This window comes from Cherax quadricarinatus, chromosome 31 (genome assembly GCF_038502225.1).
Source record: "Cherax quadricarinatus isolate ZL_2023a chromosome 31, ASM3850222v1, whole genome shotgun sequence".
NCBI lineage: Eukaryota > Metazoa > Arthropoda > Malacostraca > Decapoda > Parastacidae > Cherax > Cherax quadricarinatus.
This window is the reverse complement of record NC_091322.1, coordinates 28,310,213-28,336,762: the sequence shown is the minus strand read 5'-3', so window position 1 is coordinate 28,336,762 and position 26,550 is coordinate 28,310,213. Positions and strand designations below refer to the sequence as shown.

The following is a 26,550-nucleotide window of genomic DNA, read 5'->3' as shown; positions in this document are numbered from 1 at the left end:
AATATAGAGCTCGGAACTTTAGATTAAAGAATCGTAAAACTGTATGCAAATATAATCTTTTTAAAGGGATTATCAGCAATATTAATATTAAAATATTCAGTATTCCATTGTTCCTTTTTTTAAGAATATTTTTTTTTTCAGACACTCTTTCAGACTAATCCTTGTAAGCATCCGATTGTCTTCCTAAAGGATGTCAAGGGGCAGGAATTGGAAGCTCTTATAGAGTTTATATATAAAGGAGAGGTGAGGTCTTTTCTTCAGGTATTAGTGGTTATGATAGCTATACAATATTGTTCTTTTGTCTTAAAACAGAGTGGATACTATGCCATGCCTGGCATGCAGTACCAAAAATATCTATTGAGCAAACTTCTGATTGTTGGCTGTTCTTGTAATGGGTCATCATAATACAAACTGTATTGAGTTCTACTTCCTAGTGTCCTAGCCTTGACATCAAAAATCTTGGCAAAGCAAGACACCACCACCACCAGAATTGATTACAATCAAATTTTTTGTTTTTGAAATGTGCCTAATTGTTACAAAACCACTAGATATTTATTTCATACATTTTGAAAATTCCCCGATTGTTTAGAGTATTTTAGGTTGACTAAAACTTAAAACTACTGGGCATTATATAGTATAGTTAGTCAAGGTAAAATTTTTATTTCTAAGAAATAGAGGGTGTTCCACCAACTCTGGGATTACATCTCTTTGTTCATAAATGCTTTGCATTTTGGGCAGACCATTAAGGTTGAGAATTTTTGGTCGAAATTATTGGATGTTGCTGAAAAAACTAAATTATTTGTCCCATATTTCAGGTTAGCGTATCACAATCTGAGTTAGCGTCTCTGATAAGCACAGCCGAAAATTTAAAAATCAAAGGTCTTGCCGAGCCTGACAGACCGACAGAAAAGAACGTGAAAAGAATAGCATCGCCTCCCAGACCTCAGCCTCCACCGTTACCCCCACAGTCCACCCCAGCAACTCCTGTTGGGGTACCTCAACATCTTCAGGTGTCAAAATACCCTCAATCTAGTCCTGTTGCCAAACGGAAAAAATCTGAACAATTTAATGTACAGAGTAGTTATGTTGGTGTAAGAGAAAACCAAGAGGAGGTTGTGACTGTTGAAACTGGTAATGGTGAAAATTTAAGCCTCCGTGGTGAAAACCTTAGTCTACGTGGTGAAAACTTAAGTATTCGTGATCACCCAGCCCCCCAGGTAGTGTTAGTTTCGTCACATGAACCTCCACATCAGCCGGACGTTACATCCCACACACCCCAGCCTTATGCTAGTCACCACGGTCCCATTGCAGCCTCCGAGGGTGTTTTATATTCGGTCTCAGGGACAGCCATCTATGCGGGCACCGCTCAAGTTAGCTCATCCAGTCGAGGGGAGCAATTGCCCCGTGAAGTATATCCACAAACTGATCAATACCACAGTAGTGATGAGGGAACACTGCCGGGACCTTCAGGTGTACAAACGCAGTCACATGCGGAAACTTCCATGGTGAGTTATAGCTTTATATCCATGCTGTATAACCCATATGGGTTTAGCCCTTCTTAACAAAAAAAAAATAATAATAATTATTATTATTATTATTATTATTATTATTATTGTTACTACTACTACTACTTTTATAATTTTCCTTAAGGTGTATTTATATCACATACGTACATACATACATACATACATACATACATACATACATACATACATACATACATACATACATACATACATACATACATACATACATACGTGGTTGGGTTGTAAATGCTGCAGCGAGGAGGCGGTTGGAGGCAGTGGAGATGTCCTGTCTTAGGGCAATGTGTGGTGTAAATATTATGCAGAAAATTCGGAGTGTGGAAATTAGGAGAAGGTGTGGAGTTATTAAAAGTATTAGTCAGAGGGCTGAAGAAGGGTTGTTGAGGTGGTTTGGTCATTTAGAGAAAATGGATCAAAGTAGAATGACATGGAGAGCATATAAATCTGTAGGGAAAGGAAGGCGGGGTAGGAGTCGTCCTTGAAAAGGTTGGAGGGATGGGGTAAAAGAGGTTTTGTGGGCGAGGGGCTTGGACTTCCAGCGTGAGCGTGTTAGATAGAAGTGAATGGAGACGAATAGTTTTTGGGACCTGACGAGCTGTTGGAGTGTGAGCAGGGTAATATTTAGTGAAGGGATTCAGGGAAGCCGGATATTTTTATATAGCTGGACTTGAGTACTGGAAATGGGAAGTACATTGCCTGCACTTTAAAGGAGGGGTTTGGGATATTGGCAGTTTGGAGGGATATGTTATATATCTTTATATATGCTTCTAAGCTGTTGTATTCTAAGCACCTCTGCAAAAACAATGATTATGTATGAGTGAGGTGAAAGTGTTGAATGATGATGAAAGTATTTTTCGGGGGGGATTTTCTTTCTTTTTTGGTCACCCTGCCTCAGTGGAAGATGGCCGACTTGTTGAAAAAAAACAAACAAAAAGAAAAAAACATACAGTACATGTGAGGCGTGTGTGAGCATGTTAGATAGCAGTGAGTGGAGGCAAGTGGTTTTTACGACTTGACGTGCTGTTAGAGTGTGAACAGGGTAACAGAAGACGGCAGCAGACAACAAGAGACTACAGCAGACAGTAAGAGATACCGAGAAGACAGCAAGAGATAGCAAAAGGCGGCAGCAGACCTCAGGAGATATCAGAAGATGGCCGAAGACAACATTTCTGCTCTCCTCCCGCCTCCGCATGATTAGGTCACCGCTGTGGAATTTTCCGCCTGCCCTACGTGGCCCCTCCCTCCCTGACTGCCCCAACAACCCCCCGGCCTCGTCACACTGCTCCCTATCCTAACAACCCTCCCTCCCCAACAACCCATCCCGTCACTCCTACCCAAACCACCCCTTCCTCCAGGGAGACAGTGGCCCTGCTCCAGCGCTGACTCGCACAAAACGCGCGTACACACACACACATCACATCAATCAGATAACTGCTGCAGCATACGGGCGCCTGGCAAACCTACGGATAGCGTTCCGATACCTTAGTAAGGATTCGTTTAAGACTCTGTATACCATTTACGTCAGGCCCATACTGGAGGCTGCAGCACCAGTTTGGAATCCACACCTAGTCAAGCACGTCAAGAAATTAGAGAAAGTGCAAAGGTTTGCAACAAGACTAGTCCCAGAGCTACGGGGATTGTCCTACGAAGAAAGGTTGATGGAAATCGGCCTGACGACACTGGAGGACAGGAGGGTCAGGGGAGACATGATAACGACATATAAAATACTGCGCGGAATAGACAAGGTGGACAAAGACGGGATGTTCCAGAGAAGGGACACAGACACAAGAGGTCACAATTGGAAGTTGAAGACTCAGATGAATCAAAGGGATGTTAGGAAGTATTTCTTCAGTCATAGAGTAGTCAGGCCGTGGAATAGCCTAGAAAGTGACGTAGTGGAGGCGGGAACCATACATAGTTTTAAGGCGAGGTATGATAGAGCTCATGGGGCAGGGAGAGAGAGGACCTAGTAGCAATCAGCGAAGAGGCGGGGCCAGGAGCTGTGACTTGACCCCTGCAACCACAAATAGGTGAGTACACACACACACACACACACACACACACACACACACACACGTCTTATTCATGAACTTAATCAACATTGCATCCCATTAAAACAGTAAATTAACAGAATGTAAGCCCTGTCACGTCACTCCGTCGAAACCAGAGGTGAGCCCAAGAGCTAGAGATCACTACCCCTTCCCTCCCCCGCAAAACCAAATGAGTGAGACACGTGTGTTACATCTGGGTACCCAGGTGTTTCCACATTTGTCTTGCTCATCAACCTGGCGCTACTGTACACAAGAACATAAGAACAAGGGAGCGCTTCCACGGGCCTGCTGGCCCGTGCTAAGCAAGTCAAAGTCACCTACTGGTCCAAGTCAGTCAGGGTCCAGGTTGCGCCCACCCACACCCAGTCATGTATTTGTCTATATTGTGTACCATTAATAATAATGGAACAAGTACTGACACAGACCCGTGCATAGTTAAGTACACACAAACAGAATGTTCCAGGTTGTTAGGTAACTTGGGCCTTCCCAGCATGGGCCAGTAGGCCTCCTGCAGTGCTCCTTCCTTCTTATGTCTTTATGAAGGGGTTCAGGGAACCCGGTTAGCTGGACTGGAGTCCTGGAGATGGAAAGTACAGTGCGTGCATTCTGAAGGAAGTGTGGGGATATTTGCAGTTTGGAGGGGGCTTCTGAACTGTGTTATTGGCATGCCTCTGGCAAGACAGTTATGGAGTGAGTGATGGTGAAAGTGTTTTTTCTCTTTCAGGTCACCCTACCTTGGTGGGAGATGGTCACTGTTAAAAAAAAATACAGTAGCCTTCACTTATATTTATTTCCCTGATTGCTTATAAATACCAGTTGATTCAGCCAGAAATTGAAAATGTACAGTGCTTTCAGTATCCTCTTACACATATACGTATGTGAAAACACACAATACTGTATGTACTTATATCTTTGTAATCAGTACTGTGTGAAGCCTTCTTGGCTTTGGTAATCTGGAGGAACGACATTCTTTTATATGCAGGAGTTTCATAAATCTCTCAGGAAGGATATTTGACCATTAATTCATGAAGAACCTCTCTAGCTCTTCCAGCTGTATAGCCCTTGTGGCTTAGCGCTTCTTTTTGATTATAATAATAATAATAATAATCTAGCTCTTCCAATCTATATGGCTTGTGCTTGTTTGTGGCTTTCTTTTATAGTTCATATAGTACCACAAATTTTCTCTGACCACAAGTGAAGTCCATTTTGTGCTGGCTTGACTGTTTTAATAATAGGCTTGGATGAGAGATTTTAAAAAAGGTATAATAGGAAATTTTGAGTCCTAGAAGTAAATGACAGCTGGGGTTCTTTTTTTAAATTGTTTAAAAATGTATTTGGTAATTGACAATAAATACAGTAAACCCTCAATATAACAGACTAACTGGAGGGAGCAGGTAGCCAATAATGGCACTTGTGTTGGATAGATGTTTTGCCATGATTGTAATAGTAATGAACAATTCTGTAACCAGAGGACTCCGTCCATTGTTTCCAATCCGTTGACCCAGTGTTTATTCCATATTTGCAGAGCCTGTTAAATGGAGGTTCATTAAATGGAAGGTTTGCTATATGTATTATATTTTAAGAAGAGGAAGATAAATACAGTGGACCCCTGCTTAACGATCACCTCCTAATGTGACCAATTATGTAAGTGTATTTATATAAGTGCATTTGTACGTGTATGTTTGGGGGTCTGAAATGGACTAATCTACTTCACAATATTCCTTATGGGAACAAATTCGGTCAGTACTGGCACCTGAACATACTTCTGGAATGAAAAAATATCGTTAATCGGGGGTCCACTGTATGTGAAATATGATGAAGTGTGAAGAGAGGACAGTTTGCTAGACTGTGTCTTAGTGGATAAAAGGTGAAGGGTATAGACCTCTGGGTGTACTTTTTTTTTTTTTTTTTTTGAGTAACTCATATGCAAATTATTATTTAGTAGCAGTTAAAATAAGAATAATAGGAAGGTAAGAATACAATTATGATTTTTTAACACATTGGCCGTCTCCCATTGAGGTAGGGTGACCTGAAAAAGAAGAAACACTTTTACCATCATTCACTCTATCACTGTTCAGATGCTCCTCCAAACTGCAGATATCCCCACCCCTCCTTCCATGAGGAAATGGAAAAGATTTCCTCCATAAGTCATGCATGCTATAAAAGGCAAGCAGCGCTGTATAGCCCTTGTGGCTTAGCGCTTCTTTTTGATTATAATAATAATGTAAAAGGCAACTAAAATGCTCAGAGCAAAGGGCTAATAACCCCTTCTCCTGTAAAAATTACTAAATTTTTGGGTCACCCTGCCTTGGTGGGATATGGCCGGTTTGTTAAAAAAAAAATCAGATATCTAAATATTTGGGAGTGGGGCATTGGTGGAGGAGTCTGAATGACAGAGTGAAAGAAAGAGGAAGATGGAGGGAGAGGTGGGGAGATAATTCTTTGCAGTAAGAGTAATTCCTACCATTGTTTCTGCTGGGATAGGGGGTGGCAGGAATTGGGGGTCTGAGGATACCTTGCTCAAGCTTGTGGTGATCAACATATTTTTTTTATGATGCGTAATACACATGCAACATGTACATACAATTTTAGCTTTTCCTTCAAATCACTGCCAGAGAACTTTACTGTGTTTTAAATATTTTGGGATGTCTAATACAGTGATGGAAAGATGATTTATCTTGACCACTGTGAAGTCCCACAACACGCATATCAGACATTATTTTTTTAGAATTACTGACTTGATTGGTACTTCATGAGTCCTACACTCTGGTTATAAATTCCACAGCTTTTTTGTTGGAATTTAGTGAAGATGTTAAATCCTATAACTCATCTTGTGTACTGTGACATACTATGACACAAGAAGTATCAGGTATTATTATTTTTTAGGATATGCTTGGGAGAAGAACTGGATCATCATGTACAAGTCGGCACGAGCTCACCAGCAGTATGGTGATGTCAACAAAATGTGACGACACTTGCACACTCTCAATACCCCAGGTGAACACCAAGTATTGAATGGTGCACCATAGCATTTTCTCTAAATGGACTTATCAGAAATTTAACACAATTTTTGGAGTACCTACTATGAGTTACTGTCCATGAAATGATGCATTGTGGTATTCAAGCTTATTGGCATTTTTTAAATTTTCAACTGCTCCTCAGTGTGAGTTTTGAAATGCATCTTGGAGTCATATGATGTGCTGCATTTGTGGGGTGAAGTTGCTTCATAGTCACACTTGAATTACAGTATTTCAGTTGTATGATTCAGACCAGCTTTGCTTCACTCAGTTTTCATTGCAATTCTAGGAGATTATTGTCACTTCTCTGTTGTCTATTTAAAGGTGTTTGCATTTGACTTATGACTTATATTTAAAGCCTTCATGTAGCTTTTAATAAAATTTTGTGTATTAATGTACCTCTTTTATTTAATAAATGAATAGAAGAGGGTAAGGTACCTAGGGATTGGCAGAGAGCATGCATAGTTCCTTTGTATGAAGGCAAAGGGAAAAAAAGAGAGTGCAAAAATTATAGGGGAATAAGTCTGTTAAATATATCTGGTAAAGTATATGGTAGAGTTGTTATTGAAAGAATTAAGAGTAAAATGGAGAGCAGATAGCAGAAGAACAAGGAGGCTTTAGGAAGGGTAGAGGGTGTGTAGACCAAGTGTTTACAGTGAAACATATAGGTGAACAGGGTAAAGAGGTTTTTGTGGCATTTATGGATTTGGAAAAGGAGTATGACAGGGTGGATAGGGGGGCAATGTGGCAGATGTTGTAAATGTATGGAATAGGTAGGTTATTGAAAGCAGTGAAAAGCTTATACGAGGATAGCTAGGCTCAGGTTAGAGCATGTAGGAGAGAGGGAGATAATTTCCAAGTAAAAGTAGGCCTTAGACAAGACTGTGTGATGTCACCATGGTTGTTCAATATATTTACAGATTGGGTTGTAACAAAAGTGAGTCCTTGGGTGTTGGAAGAGGTTTGAGGTTAAAAGATAAAGAATCTAACACAAAGAGGGAGTTCTCACAGTTGCTCTTTGCTGATGACACTACTTTTGGGAGATTCTGAAGAGAAGTTGCAGAGTTTGGTGGATGACTTTGGTAGGGTATGTAAAAGAAGAAAATTGAAAGTGAATGTAGAAAACAGTAAGGTGATGAGGGTAACAAAAAAATTAGGTAACGAAAGATTGGATATCAGGTTGGAGGGAGAGAGTATGGAGGAGGTGCATGTATTCAGATATTTAGTAGTGGGCGTGTCAGCAGATGGGTCTGTGAAAGATGAGGTGAATCATAGAATTGATGAGGGGAAAAAGGCGAGTGGTGCACTGAGGAGTCTGTGGAGACAAAGAACTTTGTCCATGGAATCAAAGAGGGGAATATATAAGAGTATAGTTATACCAACACTTATGTGGGTGTGAAGCATGGGTGGTAAATGTTGCAACAAGGAGAAGGCTGGAGGCAGTGGAGATGTGTCTGAGGGCAATGTGTGGTGTGAATATAATGCAGATAATTCGTAGTTTGAAAATTAGGAGGAGGTGCAGGATTACCAAAACTATTATCCAGAGGGCTGAGGAGGGGTTGTTGAGGTGGTTTGGACATGTAGAGAGGATGGAACAAAATAGAATGACTTTGAGAGTGTATAAATCTGTAGTGGAGGGTAGGCGGGGTAGAGGTCAGCCTAGGAAAGGTTGGAGGGAGGGGGTAAAGGAGGTTTTGTATATGAGGGCTTGAACTTCCAGCAGGCATGCATGAGCATGTTAGATAGGATCGAATGTAGACAAATAGTTTTTAGGACTTGACGTGCTGTTGGAGTGTGAGCAGGGTAATGTTTATGAAGGGATTCAGGGAAACTGGCAGTCCTAGAGATGGGAAGTACAGTGCCTGCACTCTGAAGGAGGGGTGTTAATGTTGCAGTTTTATAACTGTAGCATAAGTGTGCCTCTGGCAAGACAGTGATTGAGTGAATGATGGTGAAAGTTTTTCTTTTTTGGGTCACCCTTCCTTGGTGGGAAATGGCTAATGTGTTAATAAAATAAAATATGTTACAGTATTTTACCTCTATGTTATAGGTACGTATTGCATTTTCGGTTTAGATACATATTATGAGACTATTGTTCATAATTCAGTTATATTGTTCATAATTCAGTTATTTTTCAGATTGTCATTTTAGGTGATGTGTATGTTATTAAAAAATATGTTAATTCTTAAACATGGTTGCTAATTGTAGTATGCATAGATAATAATTTTACTTGTTCTATGTTTAAATTTCAGTGGCTTGCAGAAATTATTTTTACCAGTATATATTTCTTTGCTAGCATCCTTTTACCAACTATGATATATCTCGTCTCCATACAGAATAATTTTTTTAAATGCTGCTTTGTTTTGGTATACTGTATATTCATTTAATTTAGTGTCTGTTAGACCTTTGATATCCAATGCCTTCTGAATTAGCTATTTCTCTCTTGAATCTTTTAATGTTTTATTCATATCTTTGTAAATTTCAGTTTGTATCTCCAGTATTTTTTACTTACAATGTTTCTTAGGTTTGATGTTTATAGTTTAAAGACTCTTTGTTGGTATACACAGTCCTTATAAGTTTGCTTTTTACTTTGTGAGTGTCCTGTTGTTTTCAATCCATTTTTGTATATTGCTTTCTATTCTCTCTTTGGTGGACTGACTTTTATATTAATCAATCCTATTATTAGAAAAAAGTATTTTGATCTCTTGCTCATGTCTCAAGAAATCATAACAACACAATTCTGAATTCAATCCCTGGCTGTACTGTGGTTTCTTTTGCTCAGTTTTGTTCTCATTTGGCTGTTTTATTGGTACAGTATTTGTTATGATTCTGTCTTCTTTTCATGACTCTTTCCTGATAGTGAAGCTGTCTTAGGCTTCACGTTTCCTTAAGTTTTTGGCCTTCTTCAGTAGTTTCCACTTGGGTTTAACATTTGTAAATATAATCTTTTCGCATCACATTGGATGTATATGACCCCTACAGGTTTAACACTTCCCATGAATATAATAATTATAATGCTAATTAATATTATGCAGCTTTTAGTTTCTCTTTCTATGCTATTTAAAATTTTGGAACCTTTTATTTCACAAGTTTGATAAGTTGACAATGAAATGCAATGACTGTTCCCTTCTGGAGATGCAGCTAGAGTGAGAGTGATGATGAATGTGTTTCTTCGTCTTGTACACAAAGGATTCACATTAACAGAGCCCTTGATGATGAATTTTAACTTGTATCTAAATGAAAAAGGGTCTAATTTCTGCAGAATAATTAAGTCTTCCTATCTTTCTGCAGTTCCACAAACACATATTTGAAAAGGCTGTGGTTTGAGTGCTGATCTGTTTGAGTACCGAATGAGTTTTTTCCAGGAGAAAAGCATTGTATTCAGCTGACCCATTGCTGCCAGGGAGGGTGTTTCTACTCAGCCAGGAAACAAATCGATTATTTTTAGTATGAGAGTGAATATTTGAATTATCTATTTATGAAAAGGTTTTCCACTCACAGGTTGTGAAATAATTATCAAGAGACATCACAGTTGCCATTTTAAAGCCCCAAACATTTATAATTAAATGCTGGCAACACTTTGTATTATGAACATCAAAATGGTATACAATACCGACAAGTTGGTAGGTAAGACACATAGGCAACAGTTAGGCAACTTTATTCCGAAACGTTTCGCCTACACAGTAGGCTTCTTCAGTCGAATACAGAAAGTAGGCAGGAACAGTAGAGATGTGAAGACGATGTAATCAGTCCATCACCCTTGAAGTCGTAGAATTTGAGGTGGTCAGTCCCTCAGCCTGGAGAAGTTCAGTTCCATAGTCAGGAACTATCAAATTCTACGACTTCAAGGGTGATGGACTGATTACGTCGTCTTCACATCTCTACTGTTCCTGCCTACTTTCTGTATTCGACTGAAGAAGCCTACTGTGTAGGCGAAACGTTTCAGAATAAAGTTGCCTAACTGTTGCCTATGTGTCTTACCTACCACTTTGTATTATGAAGTCTTTAGTGCCATCACCAAGACAGATTAATTAGCATACTGGTAATAAAATAATATTTTTAAGGTTTATCATGAACCCCATGCCCATCATGTGGGCAGTAGTCACACCTATCATGTGAGTGGTAGGCACTTCATACACATCATGTGGTCAATAGTCACCTTACTCATCTTGTGAGCAGTAGTCATCTCAGACTCATCCTGTGGGTTATGGTTAAAAGATTACAGAGCACATGATAAATATTTTACAGGACTGTTCTGTCTAATAATTTTTGCCTTTTGCCAGAATAGGAAAGGAGAGTATATTTCCCCATTAAGACCTTTACTAAATATCAATTGATGTGATATTTTGATTTGTGTACTTTTCAAACATTAAAACTGGAATAAATAAGTGTATTAATCTCCCTTTTGCTTTTTCAGACTATAAAACTAGAGCCATCAAGTGCAGGTGTTGCCACAGAAACTTGGGAGGGAAGTAATCAAAGTTATGAAGATGGAGGGGGAGGTATAGGTGGGTCAGGAAGTGGTCCTGGGGTTGTACCCACCACTGGTGATGCTCTAACAATGCAGCTCCCCCTCCATACTGAAATGACTGAATCTTCGCAGCTACACGACTCCTCTAGAGTGAGTGTTAATATTTTTGCTCATTCTGCTATAGCTTGTTGAAGCATTACTTTTCTGTATTGTCTAATGGCATATAAATGAAAGGATTTAGTCTGCTTAAAATACCAAGTTAAGTTTTACAACAATAGCTTGCTGTTTATCATATTCTGTAGAATGTTTGTTAATTGAAATTGCTGGAGAAAAGTAATGCTTGTTTACAAGTTATTTTCTTTCTTTTTTTTTTGTTACTTTTATATGCATTAGTAGCACATGTTTTTTCCAACTTTAGGTGGATACAAAATACTTAGCTGAAAAGTGATGAATCAGTATGTACTTGCAAGATAATGAAGAAAGTTTTCTTGTTTGTACTGGGTAAGAAGCTTTCACTAATAGTTGTGGTGAATGTTTCAGTGGTTCTTTTTGTTTTAAGTATATCGGCCATTTCCCACTAAGGCAGGGGTACACAAAGAAGGAAACACATTCATCGTTACTCATTCAGTAGCTATCTTGCTTGCAATATGTGGATATTTAAAACAGTTACTCATTTTGTGAAAAAAAAGTTAAGTAGTTCCTTTCATTAATTTTACCATGAAGTGCTGCATTGAGTTGAAGACCAACTCTTTGGGGCTTTAACCTCTTGACCCAGGAAGTGCTGAGTTAAGTTGAAGATCTGCTCTTTGGGATTCAACCTCTTAACCTTGGGGATTCAACCTCTTAACCTTGGAAGTGCTGAGTTAAGTTGAAGATCTGCTCTTTGGGATTCAACCTCTTGACCTTAGAAGCTTGTGTTATATTGCACTCTTAAATTTGATTTTGTTTAAGATTAGTGTGAATGGGGATTACTGTTTCAGTTAAAAATGATCTGTTGTAAAGTAAGTAACTGATAAGATACACTGGCTTGTTCTGAAGTGTAAGAAACAGTGGCATAAAAAGGGTTTGTTGTATTTTCATAGAAAATATTTTGTAATTTTGCCAACTTTTACTGTATGGAATACAACTATTTGAGCATTATCAATTGCTAAGTATTGTATCATTAACATCTCATAAGTTGCACTTCACTCTTTAGAAAGACTTGTAATAGTTTTACCACATTAGCTGTTAATTTTACTTGCTTCTCGTATTCATGAAAACTTAATGGATAAAGAATCACACAAGATAAATTCAGAATTATTTTTTTTTTTATTTTTTATGAGCCATTCAGAGAAGTTACTGTACAGTAGGTATACATTTCAAGTGACTGCATTTCTAATACAACAATAATTTAATACAAATGTAGACTTAGAAGAATACACCAATAATTATGCAGTGCATTTCAGACAAATCTAATCATAAATCTAGACCTAGCATATTATTCAAGACATTAATTATCAATATAGCCTGAGTAATTCATTGTAAAGATGTTGGCAGATGGGGAGGTTTTGACATTTTCAGGCAGTGAGTTCCAAATTTTTGGTTTTTATTTACATGGAGTTATTGAACAGGTTGAGACAGATACATGGAATGTCAAAGAGATACTTTTTCCTTGTATGGTGTCCATGTGTTGTGTGAGAGTTCTGAAGACATAGCATGCATACACAGTAGAAACTGAATATTCTGTATGTTAATCAAGTTAAAACATTTGAATAAAGGGAATGTGTTGCATGGAGTCTTAATTAGGGATTATTCTGAGAACTAATTTTAGCTGAGTAGCAACAGGTTTAACCCCTTCAGGGTCCAAGGCCCAAATCTGAAGTGGTGCCCCAGTATCCAAGAATTTTAAAAAAAAAAAAATTGTTATTTTTTCTTATGAAATGGTAGAGAATCTTTTTGTCAAGGTAATAAAACAAAAAGTATGAAATTTGATGGAAAATTGACGAAATTATGCTCTCGCAAATTTTGATGTGTCAGCGATATTTATGAATCGGCAATTTTGCTGACTTTGACTCCCATTTTAGGCCAATTACATTATTCCAGTCAACCAAATTCTTAGCTATTTCACTAGTATTACTTCTATTCTATCGATTGAGCACAAGAAATCGCCAAGTCAACTGTTTCAACTACAAATTAAAGTGATCGGAAATTGTTAATTTAGCCAATTTAACACAAAGTTCAAAATATTCCAATTTCAAAATAGGGTCCAGAATAAGCAATGTAGGTATTCCTGGCACTAAACTAACATTTCCTCTTTTCATTAGTTACGTTTTGAGGCTTTACAAATAAATTCCATTTTTATTTTTTATTCACATAATGAATTTTTTTTTTTTTTTTTTTTTTTTATTATTCACACCAAAAAAAAAAGAAAAACTTTCACCATCATTCACTCCATCACTGTCTTGCCAGAAGGGTGCTTTACACTACAGTTTTTAAACTGCAACATTAACACCCCTCCTTCAGAGTGCAGGCACTGTACTTCCCATCTCCAGGACTCAAGTCCGGCCTGCCGGTTTCCCTGAATCCCTTCATAAATGTTACTTTGCTCACACTCCAACAGCACGTCAAGTATTAAAAACCATTTGTCTCCATTCACTCCTATCAAACACGCTCACGCATGCCTGCTGGAAGTCCAAGCCCCTCGCACACAAAACCTCCTTTACCCCCTCCCTCCAACCCTTCCTAGGCCGACCCCTACCCCGCCTTCCTTCCACTACAGACTGATACACTCTTGAAGTCATTCTGTTTCGCTCCATTCTCTCTACATGTCCGAACCACCTCAACAACCCTTCCTCAGCCCTCTGGACAACAGTTTTGGTAATCCCGCACCTCCTCCTAACTTCCAAACTACGAATTCTCTGCATTATATTCACACCACACATTGCCCTCAGACATGACATCTCCACTGCCTCCAGCCTTCTCCTCGCTGCAACATTCATCACCCACGCTTCACACCCATATAAGAGCGTTGGTAAAACTATACTCTCATACATTCCCCTCTTTGCCTCCAAGGACAAAGTTCTTTGTCTCCACAGACTCCTAAGTGCACCACTCACTCTTTTTCCCTCATCAATTCTATGATTCACCTCATCTTTCATAGACCCATCTGCTGACACGTCCACTCCCAAATATCTGAATACGTTCACCTCCTCCATACTCTCTCCCTCCAATCTGATATTCAATCTTTCATCACCTAATCTTTTTGTTATCCTCATAACCTTACTCTTTCCTGTATTCACCTTTAATTTTCTTCTTTTGCACACCCTACCAAATTCATCCACCAATCTCTGCAACTTCTCTTCAGAATCTCCCAAGAGCACAGTGTCATCAGCAAAGAGCAGCTGTGACAACTCCCACTTTGTGTGTGATTCTTTATCTTTTAACTCCACGCCTCTTGCCAAGACCCTCGCATTTACTTCTCTTACAACCCCATCTATAAATATATTAAACAACCACGGTGACATCACACATCCTTGTCTAAGGCCTACTTTTACTGGGAAAAAATTTCCCTCTTTCCTACATACTCTAACTTGAGCCTCACTATCCTCGTAAAAACTCTTCACTGCTTTCAGTAACCTACCTCCTACACCATACACTTGCAACATCTGCCACATTGCCCCCCTATCCACCCTGTCATACGCCTTTTCCAAATCCATAAATGCCACAAAGACCTCTTTAGCCTTATCTAAATACTGTTCACTTATATGTTTCACTGTAAACACCTGGTCCACACACCCCCTACCTTTCCTAAAGCCTCCTTGTTCATCTGCTATCCTATTCTCCGTCTTACTCTTAATTCTTTCAATTATAACTCTACCATACACTTTACCAGGTACACTCAACAGACTTATCCCCCTATAATTTTTGCACTCTCTTTTATCCCCTTTGCCTTTATACAAAGGAACTATGCATGCTCTCTGCCAATCCCTAGGTACCTTACCTTCTTCCATACTGTTATGCAATATTGTAATATTCCTCAAAATATTCCTTCCATCTTCCCAATACCTCTAACTCTCCATTTATAACTATCATCACCTATTTTTGAATGCATATTAGACCCTACCAGCTGGCGTGTATTAGACGTGTGAGGTCGTTTGTTTACTTTTGAATATCGGCAAAAATTTAACATTTCTGCTACTTTGAGCTCAGTTTCAAGCCATTTCCAGTGCTAAAACCAATCAAAATCATCTCTATTTCTGTAATATGTCTTCGATTCTATCAAATGAGACCAAGAAATCGCAAATACAACTATAAAAACGTATGAAAAAACACTGCAAAGTCGCTGTTTTAATCGAAAAATCATGATTTCAGTTTTTTCTCTCATTATACACAGTGTGCTGCAGGATCTGTTTTATGTGGTGCACACATACCACATAGATGTATTCTCTCATATCTAGGCCCAAATGTACCACTCACAGTTTATCAGAGTGAGCTGAGCTCGTGACGTAGATCTACGGTTTGGACCCTGAACGTAAAGCCGTAGATCTACGGGACGGACCCTGAAAGGGTTAAGGTTATTAGCTGTTGTTGATTCCCAGGTGGCACAGATACCATAAGTGAGGTATGGATAGGTGAGAGAGTAGTGCAAAGTGAGCAGGGATGTTGGAGAACAAATTGTGTATTTTTGACAGAATGTCCGCTGTTTTTTGACTTTTTTTTTAGAAATACTCTGGAATTGTATGTTTAATTTGCTGTCCTTTTAATTACAATTGTTTGTATGAGCTAACTAAACTTAACAAGCTATTTAGTGGAATACAGAAACATAATTTTGAGAGCATGTACTACAATAGGACCCATGAGGCTAGGAGGGAGTGAATCTCGCAAATTGAGAAGCATGGCCAGGAGTTGAGACTCGGCCCCTGCAACCACAAGTAGGTGAGTACGTGTACAAACACACATGCACAAACGCACGGACGCACATCCATACGTACATGAGTGAGTGTGGCTTTGTTCTGTTTGGGATAATATGTTGTATAGAGCATAAAAAAAGAAAAATATCTATAAGTATAAAAGTAAAATATGACAATTTAAAACAGTATTTTAGAAAAAGTAATAGAACAAAGTGCTCTACTGGAATGTATCAGTCCAAAAAGCAAGGTACCAACATTGCAGTTTTGGTAATCAGGAAGGAAGGGTAAAGGAAAGGGGGTAAGCAAATTATTCCTTGTTACTTTATCATACAGGTTCAAGTCTGAGTGCTGTATGACCCATATAAGTTTAGTGCTTATTTTTTAATATTGCAATAATAATAAAGTCTGAGGGATCCAGATTCTGGTCTGATGTTATTTTGGTTTGTGGTGATGTCACCCGGTTTGTAAATCGGCTTACGTATTTTGCAGCATATAAGACATACTGGAAGTGTTCATATAATTCACCTTGTATATTTATTTCAAAATTGTTTGGATTGTTTAACTGAAGGGATACTTTGATCCCAGGCTTGACCTTCATCATATAGGATGCAAGGTGATTTTTACATACTGTAAAATATAATATACAGTGGTCCCTCGTTGTTCGTAATTAATCCGTTCCTGGAGCCGTTACTATAAACGAAATTTACGATTTACGAATCAATTTTCCCCATAAGAAATAATGTAAATACAATTAATCCGTTCCTGACACCCAGAAGTATTAAAACAAAGAAATTTTTAACGTGAAATATGCATGTAGTACATAAACAATACAATGGGAAATGATGAATGAAACATTAACAGCATAATACTTACCTTTATTGGAGATTCTTCTTAGTGTATGGGAGACTGGAGGAGGAGAGAGAATGGATTGTTTATAGTTTGGAAGGGGAATCCCCTTTCATCAACACCTCAGGTACCATTTGCTTTTCTGGGGTTGCTTCTCTTCTCTGTTTCTTAATGCCACTAGGACCACCTTGAGAGTCACTGGAGTCCTGTCTCACAAAATAACTGTGGAGAGAGCTCTGTTTCTGGCGTCTCTTTAACACTTCCCTAAAATGGCCCAAGACTTTGTCACTGTACATGTTGCCAACCTGGCTTGCAACAACCTTGTTAGGGTGATGTTTCTCCATAAAGCTTTCCATCTTACCCCACATAGTAAAAATCTCTTTAATTTCTGAAGAAGGCACCTTCTTCCATCTCTCTTCCTCCTCCTCTGCAGCAAGATTCTGAGCTGCGATGTGTTGCTCTTCCTGCTGAAGCTCTTGCAGCTCCTCAGTGGTGAGCTCTTCATTGTGGTCTTCCACCAATTCTTCCACATCCTCCAAACTCACATCCAACCCCATGGAACTCCCCAGTGCCACAATTGATTTTACAACAGACATAGGCTCATTAGGGTCAGTCCCAAATTCTTCAAAATCCCTCTTGTCGACACAATCTGGCCACAGTTTTCTCCAGGCAGAGTTCAAAGACCTGGTAGTCACTCCCTACCAAGCCATACCTATAAGGGTTATGCAGTGGAGGATGCTGAAGTGTTCTCTTCAAAATTCCCTTAGGGTCAAGTGAGTGTCTGTGGTCACAGTCAAGCACCTGTGAAACTTTGCTTTTGTGTAGAGTTTTTTAAGGTTTGCAATAACCTGCTGGTCCATGGGTTGGAGGAGAGGAGTGGTATTCGGGGGCAAGAACTTTACTGTGATGAACCCAAACTCCTCGAAAATTAAGTCATCCAAGTTTGGAGGATGAGCAGGTGCATTGTCCATTACTAGCAGGCACTTGAGATCCTATTTCTTTTCCAGGAGATACTCCTTCACACTAGGGCCAAACACTTCATTGAACCACTCGACGAAAATTTCCCTCGTGACCCATGCCTTACTATTAGATTTCCAAAACACACACAATTTACTCTTCATAACATTGTTTTTCCTGAACACTCTGGGATTTTCAGAATGGTACACTAGTAATGGCTTCACTTTGAAATCCCCACTAGCATTAGCACAGAACATTAGCGTCAGCCTGTTTTTCATAGGCTTGTGTCCTGGCATTGCCTTTTCCTCTTGTGTAATGAAGGTCCTCTTTGGCATTTTGTTCCAAAAGAGGCCTGTTTCGTCACAATTGAACACTTGTTCAGGTTTCAGTCCTTCAGCCTCTATGTACTCCTGGAATTCATGCACATATTTTTCAGCCGCCTTGTGGTCCGAACTGGCAGCCTCACCATGCCTTACCACACTGTGTATGCCAGTACGGTTCTTAAATCTCTCAAACCAGCCTTTGCTGGCCTTAAATTCACTCACTTCACCACTATTTGCAGGCAATTTCTTTATCAAATCTTCATGCAACTGCCTATCCTTTTCACAAATAAACAAAATCATAAGAGTATCTCCTGCTAATTGTTTCTCATTTATCCACACCAATAATAACTTCTCAACCTCTTCCAGTACTGGTGATCTCATTTTTGTCAGCATAGTTACTCCCTTTGCAACAACAGCATCCTTTATTTCATTTTTCTTGGCCAATATGGAACATAAGGTTGTGTAGGGTTTCTTATACATCCTGGATAGTTCGGCCACACTTGTACCACTTTCATATTGTTCAATGATGGTTTTCTTAAATTCAATCGTATTTCTCACCTTCTTTACCACAGGCTTGGCACTAGGAGCTTTCTTTGGAGCCATGGTAGCTTATTTAGTACTTGCAAGCACTAAAATAAATGGAATATTATGAAATATTTCGCTGGATCACGTGAGGGGACCTTCGCTCACTGGTAAACAATGCCAGACTGGCTGCCGCCCTGGCTCAGGTCGTGGGTACGCGTCCCGGACGAACTACGACTCGCGATACAACCTATGAAAAGCGAGTCCGTGTTTATACAAAAATTCCTCTATGATTGGCGAATTTTACGATTGCCGGGAACTACGAAAAGCGGGGGACCATTGTATATTCTGCAGAGAGCATGTGTTGAATATTATCCAGTCATTATTTTACCATTTTGAACCATTATATACATGTAGAATGGCCTCTATAAACAATATGACAAAGCCTACAATAAAAGGGAAAGCTGTCTGCTTTAATATCTGGTATAATGCAGAGTTGTCTATTGTCTAAGTGTTTACAGAAGTGTTTGAGGCACAAGAGTATCGGGGTAAGGTATCATATTAGTGTAACACTTGCCTGATATATTGACCTGTAAGCAGCAAACATTAAAATTTTTAATTACTAAAACAGTAAATATGGTACAAGTTTGATAATTTCTTGTAAAGAATTACATTTAGGTGATAGTACAATACTACTGTAAAGCCCAAAATATGCTGATCATTTTTGGTAGATCTAAAGCTGATGCCATACAATAATTTTAATGTAAGTATAGTGTATATAATTTTTTATATACTATGGAGGGAGGGGGTAGAGGAGGTTTTGTGTGTGTGTGCAAAGGGCTTGGAGATCCAGCAGGCATGTGTGAGCATGTTGGATAGGAGTAAGTGGAAGCAAATGGCTTTGGGGACCTGATGAGCTGTTGGAATGTGAGCAAGGTAACATTTTGTGAAGAGATTCATGGAAACTTGTTAGCCAGACTTGAGTCTTGGAGGTGGGAAGTGCAATGCCTTCACTTTAAATAAGGGGTGGGGATATTTGCACTTTGGAGGGGCACCTAAACTGTCATATCTACGTACCTCTGACAGGACAGTGATGGAGTGAATAATGGTGAACGAGTTTCTTTTCTAGGTCACCCTACTTCAGTGGGAGACAGCCCGTGTATTAAAAAATAAAAAAATCAACATATTGAACAGAACTATGGCTGGTAGGCATTAACCCTTTCACTATTGACACTCCCAAATTAAAAGCCTCTTCTTTGTCACAATTATTTAAAAAAATTAAAGAAATAATTTTGGCTGCTAAAATGGTAAAGATAATCTTTTTCTAAAGGCAGTGACACCAAAAATGCAAATTTTAGTGTAATACTTGTGGGATTATGAAGGTGCAAATTTGGAATTCAGGATGCACTTTGTACAACAGTGATTTTCCCCACTTTGAGGCTTAATTTAGGCCAGTTCCAATGCTCAGGCTGGAATTAATGATTTTTGCTAGTATACTTTCCGTACTATCCATTAATCATAAGTAACTGACCATTCAACTATCAGAACTGTCCTATAAAGCATCTTGAAATTGGTAACTTAGCCAATAAATTCCAATTTAGAAACACTTGTAAACAAACACTGTAGGCTTTCCGGCCACTAAAGCAACCTCTCCTCTCTTCATTAATTACATCCCCAGGCTGCTAATATATAACATTTGGCCTCCATTTTGAATATATCAACAGACAAAAAAAATCAACATTTTTTTCCCTTATTTCTTAGCTAATAAACCATAACCAAGCTGGCTTGGTCATGGTTTAGGTCATACCAATAATTGAAGCAGGTCTAGTAAAGACCTATAAAACAGACTGGGAGGGGCTAAGGGTTCCATAAGGTTTTCTCAGGAAAACTGTCAATTTCTGGCCACTTCCAGTTTGAAAACTAACCAAAATGAGTATGTCTTTTAATCTATCAGTTTTAATCAAGAAACTGCTAATAAATATATATTGTGTATGAGAAATGTGAGTAAAAAGGTAGAAATTATTAAGCGAAAACTAGACAAGTTTCTGGGAGGTGACTGATCATGCAGGTTATGATGGCTGTTTGAGCTTGTGGGATGCAAGTAGTACAGTAATTGCATGGCTGACTGATCAGGCTGTCATCAGGGAAGACTAGCCATAAGCCAGTTTGTATTGGTAAAAACTCTTAAAACAGGTCATAGGTCTGTTACTTATACAGGAAATCCCTAACCTTAAAACAAGTTGCGCTAATATATTTCCAACTTATGAACGAGTTGTTTGCACAGAGGAAAATAGCATACAAATAATGTCACTGGTACAATATTTAGAATTCTTCAAAATTTAAAAAAATAACAGCTCAAATTCTAAATGACCTCCAGAATTTAGAATTTTCTAAGAGCATAATTATAAAAATATAATTTAGAAAATATCTAATTCTGCTTTTTCTTAGACTCTTTAGACTAATAAATATTACTAATTTCTATTCAGAATTTTCAGTAGTAGTGCATTGCCACACATGCATTATTTCAAAGCGATAAAGTATTCAGAATTTACTGTACACTAATGCTCTTCATTTATTCCTGTCATGCTTAAAGTTCGTAACCTTTAATATTCTTAATTCGTATGCCATTATCCATATACTGATATGCTGACAGGGACATTACATAACCTTAATGTACTTGTACATTTATGTAAAATTAAGCCAAAGTGCAGCTTTGTTCATACACTGCTAACCCTCACACATTCTGCACTTCCTTCATTTAAACTTTGCTCCAGTTAAAATATTGTTATTACACTGTTGCAGTTACAATATTATTACACTGTTGCAGTTACAACATTGTTATTACACTGTTGCAGTTACAACATTGTTATTACACTGTTGCAGTGACAACATTGTTATTACACTGTTCCAGTTACAACATTGTTATTACACTGTTGCAGTGACAACATTGTTATTACACTGTTGCAGTTACAACATTGTTATTACACTGTTGCAGTTACAACATTGTTATTACACTGTTGCAGTTACAACATTGTTATTACATTGTTGCAGTTACAACATTGTTATTACACTGTTGCAGTTACAACATTGTTATTACACTGTTGCAGTTACAGCATTGTTATTACACTGTTCCAGTTACAATATTATTACACTGTTGCAGTTACAACATTGTTATTACACTGTTGCAGTTACAACATTGTTATTACACTGTTCCAGTTACAATATTATTACACTGTTGCAGTGACAACATTGTTATTACACTGTTGCAGTTACAACATTGTTATTACACTGTTGCAGTTACAGCATTGTTATTACACTGTTGCAGTTACAGCATTGTTATTACACTGTTGCAGTGACAGCATTGTTATTACACTGTTGCAGTTACAACATTGTTATTACACTGTTGCAGTTACAACATTGTTATTACACTGTTGCAGTTACAACATTGTTATTACACTGTTGCAGTTACAGCATTGTTATTACACTGTTGCAGTTACAACATTGTTATTACACTGTTGCAGTTACAACATTGTTATTACACTGTTGCAGTTACAACATTGTTATTACACTGTTGCAGTTACAACATTGTTATTACACTGTTGCAGTTACAACCTTGTTATTACACTGTTGCAGTTACAACATTGTTATTACACTGTTGCAGTTACAACATTGTTATTACACTGTTGCAGTTACAACATTGTTATTACACTGTTGCAGTTACAACATTGTTATTACACTGTTGCAGTTACAACATTGTTATTACACTGTTGCAGTTACAGCATTGTTATTACACTGTTCCAGTTACAATATTATTACACTGTTGCAGTTACAACATTGTTATTACACTGTTGCAGTTACAACATTGTTATTACACTGTTCCAGTTACAATATTATTACACTGTTGCAGTTACAACATTGTTATTACACTGTTGCAGTTACAGCATTGTTATTACACTGTTGCAGTTACAGCATTGTTATTACACTGTTGCAGTTACAACATTGTTATTACACTGTTACAGTTACAACATTGTTATTACACTGTTGCAGTTACAGCATTGTTATTACACTGTTGCAGTTACAACATTGTTATTACACTGTTGCAGTTACAGCATTGTTATTACACTGTTGCAGTTACAGCATTGTTATTACACTGTTGCAGTTACAACATTGTTATTACACTGTTGCAGTTACAGCATTGTTATTACACTGTTGCAGTTACAACATTGTTATTACACTGTTGCAGTTACAGCATTGTTATTACACTGTTGCAGTTACAACATTGTTATTACACTGTTGCAGTTACAACATTGTTATTACAGTGTTGCAGTTACAACATTGTTATTACACTGTTGCAGTTACAGCATTGTTATTACACTGTTGCAGTTACAACATTGTTATTGCACTGTTGCAGTTACAACATTGTTATTGCACTGTTGCAGTTACAACATAGTTACTACACTGTTGCAGTTACAACATAGTTACTACACTGTTGCAGTTACAACATAGTTACTACACTGTTGCAGTTACAACATAGTTACTACACTGTTGCAGTTACAACATTGTTACTACACTGTTGCAGTGACAACATTGTTATTACACTGTTCCAGTTACATTATTATTACACTCCTTTGGTTAAAACATTGTTACTACACTGCTCCAGTGAAAACATTGTTAGTACACTGCATATGTTTCAACCTATGTAGCTTTCCCCTTGTTTCACCTGTTCCTTAAAGGTTATGCACATCTTACCCTCTTTCACATATGCTTTCTTCACTTGTGTCTCATTGCAAATATCTGATTAATCTTTTCCACCACAAAATCTGCCTTGTTCATCACTCTGCATTTTTTTCAGTTTTTGTCTGCATTCTTTTTCTCACTATAATATCAGTACATATTGTCACTGTGGTAAAAGTTCAGTGTTGTTCAGTATGAGCATTTTTCCCTACAAAGCTACATATTGATATATATAGATATAATTTTCTTCTTTTGTAACTTGAAATAATAGAAGTGTAAAGTGTAATGAACAAAGTCAGTATAGTGTAAAATACCATATGCCAAATACAAAAAGCACGTACGATACCCACAGAAGTCCAGCTGTTAAAAGGCTGCATTTGGTTTCATTGCAGGGGCTTGGGGATGGGGAGGCTGAGGGAGCGAAGGGGAGGGTCTTTCTGTGTACCTTCTGTGGTACACACATCGGGCGCAGCGACAACTACCACAGACACATGCGCAAGCACTCAGGGGAGACGCGCTTCTTATGTTCTGTCTGCTTAAAGCCGTTCTCTCGATCAGACGCCCTGAACGCACACATGACCAAACGTCACCCAAGTTACAAAGATGGCATTTCCTCTTAGCTTTAATATGAATTAAGGAATCTTATCAATGTTACAGAGTACACTGTAAAGCATTATTTAATATTAATTCAGTAGTTCATATTATTAGTACTGTATATCTGTTCCCTTTCACTCTGTTGAAAAGTAATAGGAGTACAGTATAAGAAATATTTGTACAGTATATATATTTTTATTACTATACATGTGTGCCATGTGTGCCCATGATATTAGTCATAGAATCTCTAGCTACAAAGGAATTCAGTATTGTTAACTTACAAAAATTATCATTGGGTTATATTTTATGTACTGTACTGTTCTTTTAAGACTTCTTCTGTGTAACTGGTGTGTGTAGTGTTTAAAGAATATTATAATTTATGTAGGTCATTGTTAGTGAGTGTGGAAGTAAATGAAGTAAACATTCTGAAACATTTGATATAAAAAGATAATTTATGTTTTGTAGACAGGGATCAGAATTATTTTGTGAGGCCTTTGTATTTTGGTGTGTAATTTTTCATAAAAAATTACTCAGTATGAAGAAGGGAGATATTTACCAAGCTTTTTATCACAGTCATGAGAGGACAGTAACACCTCCCTGGATGGTTGCTGTGTATTAACTTACTGGTGCATTTATCAGAGCTTTCACAGACACCCAAATTAGAGATTACATTGAAGTGGAATGATGGGCACATGGACATCACAATTCAAATGAGCCTCAGGGCTTTAACATCCCCACCCTTCCTTGTAATAGTCTGAATTCATTTCCGGTTAACTGCTTTTTCCACGTCTCGTATTAAAGAAGCATCTCTAGTGAGGGATGGAAATGTTCCGTCTATTCCAGATTTAACATTAATGAGAAAGAGGGATGAAATATTTAATATATAGTATACATACAGTACTGTATTCAGTTTTCATGAAACAAATTCCTATCATGCAGTTATAATTTTCTCATTAAAATTGTTGAACCCATAAGGCATGCAATAAATTTGGATCTAAATACTGTAAGGATAAATAAAGAAAAATGGGCGAAGTTGACTTTTAAAGAGCAAAATATATTAAACTAAAGGAGTAATTTAGAATAATGTAATAGATGAAGGTTATACAAGGAAATCACTTAAACACATACAAATTAATAAATTCCATTTGGTTTTTAGCCCTTTTATTGTCCAAACCCCCAAAATTAATATTTTTTTCTTCTGAAACGGTAGAGAATCTTTGTACCAGAAGTACAAAATTTGATGGAAAACTTACGTAATTATGTGAGGGACCCTGGCATCAGTAATGTAGTTCTATGTGATGACCACTCAGAAGGTTAAAGGAGAAATTGATTTTTGAAGATGAAATTTTAATAAGAGCTGATTGTAAAAACAAAAAAGCAGGTGTAAAAGGCTATGGACTTTAACCCTTTCAGGGTCCAGAGGCCAAATTTCAGTGTTTACCAGGGTCCAAGAATTTTCAAAAAATAATTTTATTTTTTCTTATGAAATGGTAGAGAATCTTTTTCTGAAGGTAATAAAACAAAAAGTATGAAATTTGACGGAAAATTGACGAAATTATGCTCTCGCGAATTTTGATGTGTCGGCGATATTTACGCATCGGCGATTTTGCTGACTTTGACTCCCATTTTAGGTCAATTACAGTATTCCACTCGACCAAATTCTTAGCTATTTCACTAGTATTACTTCTATTCTATCAAGTGAGCACAAGAAATCACCAAGTCAACTGTTTCAACAACAAAATAAAGTGACCGGAAATTGGTAATTTGGCCAATTTAATGCAAAGTTCAAAATATTTCAATTTCAAAATAGGGTCCAGAATAAACAATGCAGGCATTCCTGGCACTAAACTAACATTTCCTCTGTTCATTATTTATGTTTTCAGGCTTTTCAAATGAATTCCATTTTGATTTTTTATTCACATAATGAATTTTTTTTCAAACCAAAAAATAGAAGATTTACTGTTATGCAATTCTGTAATAATTGTATAAATAATATCACCACATTTGTGAATGTATATTAGACCTACCAGCTGTCATGTATTAGACTTGTGAGGTCATTTGTTTACTCTTGAACATCGGCAAAAATATAACATTTCTGCTACTTTGAGCTCAGTTTCAAGCCATTTCCAGTGCTAAAACCAATCAAAATCATCTCTCTTTTTGTAGTATATCTTCCATTCTATCAAATGAGATGAAGAAATTGCAAATACAACTATAAAAAAATACGAAAAAACACTGCAAAGTCGCTGTTTTAATTGAAAATTACAGTATCGGTTTTTTCTCGCATTATGCACTGGGGGCTGCAGGATTTGTTTTATGTGGTGCACACATACGACATAGATGTATTCTCTCATATGTAGGCCCAAATTTACTGCTCACAGCATATCAGAGTGAGCTGAGCTCATGGCGTAGATCTACTGTTTGAACCCTGAACATAAAGCCGTAGATCTACGGCATGGACCCTGAAAGGGTTAAAAACAAAAAGGCAAGTATTTGAGGCTGTGGATTTTAAAAACAGAAAGGCAGGTCTAAGAGGGTGTGAAGGAACATATAAAGCAATGTAAGTCTTAATTATAAGTTTATACTGTAAAGTAAAAGGACA

At 37.7% G+C, this 26,550-nt stretch overlaps 1 protein-coding gene across 9 annotated transcripts in view; it reads left to right on the top strand.

The window, feature by feature from the left end:
- LOC128696515 (protein bric-a-brac 1) overlaps positions 1-26,550 on the top strand; it is a 134,539-nt gene that overhangs the window by 9,656 nt on the left and 98,333 nt on the right. For 7 of the 9 annotated variants that reach the window (XM_053787839.2, XM_053787830.2, XM_053787859.2 and 4 more), the window contains exons 4-7: positions 142-243; positions 816-1,505; positions 6,482-6,592; positions 11,030-11,233. In XM_053787839.2, coding sequence (XP_053643814.1) covers positions 142-243; positions 816-1,505; positions 6,482-6,592; positions 11,030-11,233 — 1,107 coding nt within the window. Of the gene's footprint in view, positions 1-141; positions 244-815; positions 1,506-6,481; positions 6,593-11,029; positions 11,234-23,746; positions 25,308-26,550 lie in introns of those variants that run through there. The other 2 variants (XM_053787866.2, XM_053787821.2) reach the window with 2 other exon arrangements.